The sequence below is a fragment of the Tupaia chinensis genome, unplaced genomic scaffold (assembly GCF_000334495.1).
Source record: "Tupaia chinensis unplaced genomic scaffold, TupChi_1.0 Scaffold000355_1, whole genome shotgun sequence".
NCBI classification, from domain to species: domain Eukaryota; kingdom Metazoa; phylum Chordata; class Mammalia; order Scandentia; family Tupaiidae; genus Tupaia; species Tupaia belangeri.
This window is the reverse complement of record NW_006159850.1, coordinates 4,188,573-4,194,305: the sequence shown is the minus strand read 5'-3', so window position 1 is coordinate 4,194,305 and position 5,733 is coordinate 4,188,573. Positions and strand designations below refer to the sequence as shown.

Below are 5,733 nucleotides of genomic sequence, written 5' to 3'. Positions count from 1 at the left end.
TCGCAGAGCCCCCCCCTGCTCCCCGTGAGGGCCAGCCACACCCTCACGGGCCCTCCTGATCCCTTCAGGGTGCTGGTTCTTTCTGGAATGTGCTGAACGTGCCCTGTGTGTGAGGTGCATTTATAGACGCGGCTTCTTCTGTAAAGCCTGCCCTGCAGGTTCTCACCCCAGTGCCAGGCCTGGTCAGCGGGAGAGCAGGGTTTCCCCAGATAGTGACAGAGTCATGGGCCGGGCTTGGGGACAGCTTAGGGCGGAGATAAAGATGAGAGACAATCGCTCCTCTCACCAAAGCCTGCACAGCAACTCCGATCCCTCCCCCTTGAAAACCCTCATTCCAGAAGGGCCCTGCCCTCTGCCCCCCGGGTGTGTGGGGATGGAGGGCCATGCAGAAGGGCCGAGGATCTGAGCACAGGCTTTGCGGGGCCCTGCCCAGGCGGTTCCCTCATGCTTATGCAGTGAGGTCCCCAAAGGAGGGTGGAGGGCTTGCAAGGAGCGAACCCCTGGAGGAAGGCGCCCCAAGAGAGGGCGTGGGAGCTGTGTACCCACCCACGTACCTGGGCCTCGCCTGTGCATCTCTGCCTGTGTTCTTTGTAGTAGTCACTTTCTGTCATTGCTGTGTAATTATTGGGGTGCATGTGCTTGCCAGAGAGAGTGGGAGAGAAAGCACCCCTCCCAGTGGGCTGCAGCCAGGCCACAGCCCTTCGCCCTGAGTCCTTCAGCCGCTCTAGCAGGTTATTCCAACCTGAGGAGGGGAGACCGTGGGACCTGTGGGCCAGAAGGTCAGAGGCCTGGACCTGGGACTGGCGTGTGAAGTATGCAGTCACGGGGACTGAGCCCTCAACTGTGGGGACAGCCCCTTCCCCGAGTGTGCTGTAGAGCTGAGCGGGGTTCGACAGCCAGCCAGCACCCACTGCAGAGCGTGGGGTCTAGCTCAAGCTGGCACCCACGGGGGCTTAGTGGGTCTGACATGGGTCAAGCCCCCACCATGAGTGCACTCACGTAATTCTACCTAAACATGACAAGGTGGACACTGCCATCCCTATGTGACAGTCGCTTGCCTGGCGACACACGGGCGAGTGATGCTGAACTGGCTCCTGGACAGCCGTGGCAATGAGGGTAAACTGAGGCTTGTGTGCTGAGAGCGTGCCCAGTCGTCCTTCTGATGGAGGTGACGACCTGCGGGCTTCAAAAGGAGCCCTCAGCGCCGACTGCCAGACCCTGGCCCCGACCTCCAGCGGTGGCCGCGGCTGTGAGCAGAGGGCACTTAGGTAAGGACACTTGCCGGCAACCTTGCGAGCCCGCGATGGTGTCGGGATGCTTAGAGGGTAGGGCAGGTCACCGGCCTGGTCTGGGGAGACCTCGGGCAGAGAGCCCATCTATCTTCAAGTGGGGTTTCCCCCTCGGGACTACTGACGTTTTCTCCCAGGCGCCCTTGGGGGATGGGCGTGGTCCTTGGTCCCCCCCCCAAAGCTTGCGGCATCCCCACAGTCCCCGGCAGGCTCCGCCAGAGCCCCACCTCCTGGTGGTGATGGCCACATCACTGGACGTTGCCGAAGCTGCCTGGGCCCAGCTGCCCTAGTTGGGAGCCCCGCATTCAGGTAGGAGTGGGGGCCAAGGAAGTGTGCCTCATGCTGTCACGTGGGGAGAGCTGCGGGGCACTGGCTCCCGCCCTCGAGCCCAGGGTGCTGACGCCTGGCCTCCCGCAGTCCACACCCAGCCAAGACCAGCCTGGATGGGTGGAGGGAGCTCTCAGAAACCTGTTCCTGGGCACACGGGACCCCTCCAGGAGGCAGCGCCAGGTCTCGGGGGCCAAGGAAAGACCTTAGCCAGGCGTGCTGCCGCCCCAAGCCAGATCCAGATCGTTAAGGAGGACAAGGGCCGACGTGGCGTCCACATGCAGGGAGGGTGTGTCTGGGAGCAGCGGGCCCCCGAGCACTTCTGGGGCACGGCCTATGTGTGCGTGTGTGATTGCGTGTGCATGTGTAGTGAGTGGCAGGTCCAGACTGGAGTTCCGTGTTTCAGGGTCACTAAGGTGCGGTATGAAGAGCGGACTGGGTGTAGTCGTGGCCAGAGGGAATGGCGAGACCAAGGACAGCCCGGGGCGGGTGCCGGAGCCCCAGGTGAACCAGGGCCGAGCACCGTGTCCCTGCAGCAGGACCACGTCCTGGGCACGGAGAGGGAGGAAAGTCCCTGTCCTGTGCCGGCCCGTCTCCCATCACGGGAAGCCTACAGAGGACGGGGCGCTGACCCGAGGCGCTCACAATGGTGGGCGAGCCAGGAACGGCCTGCAGACGCTGCTCACTTCCCACTCACTGGGCACCCGGGAGAGCTGGCCCTGGGAAGCATGTGGTTAGCAGAACCGTCTATGCGGACGGGGCCGTCTACACAGACGGGCTGCCTAAGCAGACAGGGCATGGGGAGATTGTTGAGGGGTGGGGGTGTGGGGTGGTGAAGGAAGAGAGGGATTTGCGATGTCTGTCCCTGTGAAAGGAAGAAGTCGGTCAATGCCTCTCTCTTCCTCCTTCCCAGTTCCCATAACCTGCCAGAAAAGGAAAAGATATCTCTCACATCCTGGGTGTCGAAAAACCAGGAATAATCTCACATAGACGCCAGCTCTTTCCTGATGCCAAGACACCCTGTGTTCTCACAGCTGCCCAGAGCCCGCAACCCACAGGTGTTCCAGACGGCTCCTTCCCACATGGGAGGGTCCCAGCACAGAGCACTCGGACTGCAGAGCCTGCTGGGGTTCCTCCACCCTTTCCTTGGCTTGTTCCAAGTGTCTCAGAGGGCCAGCAAGTGGCATGGAGGGTGAGACTGCTGGATCCCACATGGCTGACCACCGGTCAGTTCTCGACCCGGCAGCTTGACAAGCATGCTGGACGTGTATGCATGCATGCCCCAAATCCCGAGAGAACGGAGAAGGGATTTTGTGGTGTGTGCACTCAGACAGCGCCGCCTTGGAGATGGGCTAGCACGGCAGGCAGCACGTGCAGGCCCCTCCTGACAGTGCTGAGCGAGGGCAGACGAGAGGACAGACGCTCACCTCCCGACACCCTAACCCTAACCCTAACCCAGACACGGGAGAACAGGCGCTCCCCTCCCGACACCCCAACCCTAACCCAGACACGCGAGGACAGGAGCCCGCCGCCGCCCGACACCCTAACCCTAACCTAACCCTAACCCTAACCCAGACATGGGAAGCATGGCGCTCCCCTCCCGACACCCTAACCCTAACCCTAACCCTAACCCAGACACGGGAGAACAGGCACTCCCCTCCCGACACCCTAACCCTAACCCGAACCCTAACCCAGACACGGGAGGACAGGCGCTCCCCTCCCGACAGCGCGGAGCGAGGGCAGACAGAACAGACACTCACGCTGCCATCTGCGTGCAGCTCAGCCCCACGCAGAACTCACCCACGGTGGTAGAAATCGGGACCCAGCTGCCCTCAGTGTGAGGGGCTCCCGGGCCGTAATGACTGTTTCTTGATTTGGAGGCTGGCTCTGAGAGTTGGGAAAATTCAAGTTGTACGTTCACGCTCATTTTTTTTCTTTCTTTTTTCTTTTTCTTTTTCTTTCTTGCCTTAGGGCATGTGTGCCTACCAAAGAAGAGAGACAGAAAGTGAGATGTCACCCTCTGGGGGGATGGCCACCCTGCAATCCCTTCTCCATTCTCCTCCTGATATCTTGGGCACACATGCACATGTGCCCAGCATGAGTCTCAAGCTGCCGGGTCCAAGACTTGAACCACAGTTAGGCATGTGGGCATCCAGTGCCATAACTGTTAATGCCACTTACTGGCCACCACTTCCTGTGTGTGTTTACTTTTCTTTTTTTCTTTTTTTGGAGAGGTTTTTGCTGTAGGGCACGTGCGCTCGCCAGAAAGACAGAGAGAGACGGAGAGAAAGCAAGAAATCACCCCCAGGGGGGATGGCCACGCCGCAATCCCTTCTCCTCCATTCTCCTCTCTAGATCTGGGGCATGCATGCACACGAGTCCGGTGTGAAATTAAGCCACCAGGTCTGGGACTCAAACCACAGTAGGCTACAGGGGAGTTCAGCGACATAGCCGTTATGCTAACTGCTGGTCGTAGTGTCTGTTTACTTTTAAAAGATGCATTAGGGGACCAGCAGGACTCCTACGTAGTCCACTGTGGTTCGAGTCCTGAACCCAGCAGCTTACACTCATGCCGGGTACGTGTGTGCGTGCTCAAGATCCTGAAAGGCGACTGGAGGAGAAGGGATTGTGGAATGGCCATCCCCCCCGAGGGGGTCTGTCTTTCCAGCAAGCGCAGGTACCCTATAGCAAAAACCTCTCAAAAAATAAAAAGGGAAAAGATGCGTTGGTACAGAACGTCAGTTTACTTCCCAACAACCCTGCTCTTTTCACAGATTGATGAACGCGATGAGCTGAAAGCCATAGAAAAAGAGAAGACAGTGGTGGCCCTGCCTCCCAAGGAAGCTTGCAAATGCCACAGAGAGGACTTGGCAGAAGCGTTTCAGGTAAGCATCGACTTTGCATCTGATGTGGGTTGTGACCAGGAGGTCAGATTTAAAAGGAAGCAATGCCACGTCCTGCAAACTGCCTTCCAGTTCTGCTTTCTTACCGCGGTTGCAATGACTACGGATGGTGAGAGGTTCCATTTCCAGGTGGAATAGCAACATCATCCTCGAGTGCTGACCCTCACTAGGCCCTTACTGCAGGGCAGGCATTTTCCGGACACGCAGTATCTGTTCCGTGAACAGAGCTTCTCAGGGTCCTCCACTTCCAGGCCAAGACCAGTGCAGAGGATGGAGCCTCTGACACAGCTGCAAAGCGGCAGAGCCCGGGGCTGGAAAGTGGCAGAGCCCGGGGTTGGAAAGCGGCAGAGCCCGGGGCTGGAAAGCAGCGGAGCCCGGGGTTGGAAAGCTCGACTTTGCATCTGATGTGGGTTGTGACCAGGAGGTCAGATTTAAAAGGAAGCAATGCCACGTCCTGCAAACTGCCTTCCAGTTCTGCTTTCTTACCGCGGTTGCAATGACTACGGATGGTGAGAGGTTCCATTTCCAGGTGGAATAGCAACATCATCCTCGAGTGCTGACCCTCACTAGGCCCTTACTGCAGGGCAGGCATTTTCCAGACACGCAGTATCTGTTCCGTGAACAGAGCTTCTCAGGGTCCTCCACTTCCAGGCCAAGACCAGTGCAGAGGATGGAGCCTCTGACACAGCTGCAAAGCGGCAGAGCCCGGGGCTGGAAAGTGGCAGAGCCCGGGGTTGGAAAGCGGCGGAACCCGGGGCTGGAAAGCGGCAGAGCTCCGAGTTGGAAAGCGGCAGAGCCCGGGGTTGACCCAAGGTGTTTTGTCGTGCAAGCACCAACTCTTAATCACCCCATCCCCACTCTCCATATTTTATAATCCACCAGTTCCAGTTACTGAAATTCTCCCAAATTTCCCCAATGAATTTGAGTTCCTGGTCAGTGCAAGATGAAAAAAAGAGAGAGACGGAGAGAGAGAGAAAGGGCCTCTATTTTGTAAAGTTCCCTTCTGAGGATGAAGATGACTTGCTTTGGGGAACCAGCAGTTAGGGTAATGGCTATGTCTCTGGACTCCCACGTGGTCGACCGCGGTTCGCGTCCAGGACCCAGTGGCTTAAAACTCATGCCGGGCGCGTGTGCGTGCGTGCCCAAGATCCTGAGAGGAGAATGGAGGAGAAGGGATTGCGGCGTGACCATCCCCCCTGGGGGGTGATTTCTCG

General features: G+C 58.6%; 1 protein-coding gene across 1 annotated transcript in view; it reads left to right on the top strand.

Annotated features, from left to right (window-relative positions):
- LOC102480842 (calcium-transporting ATPase type 2C member 2) overlaps positions 1–5,733 on the top strand; it is a 57,270-nt gene that overhangs the window by 12,447 nt on the left and 39,090 nt on the right. The window contains exon 2 of the mRNA XM_014589372.2: positions 4,391–4,501. Coding sequence (XP_014444858.1) covers positions 4,391–4,501 — 111 coding nt within the window. The remainder of the gene's footprint in view (positions 1–4,390; positions 4,502–5,733) is intronic.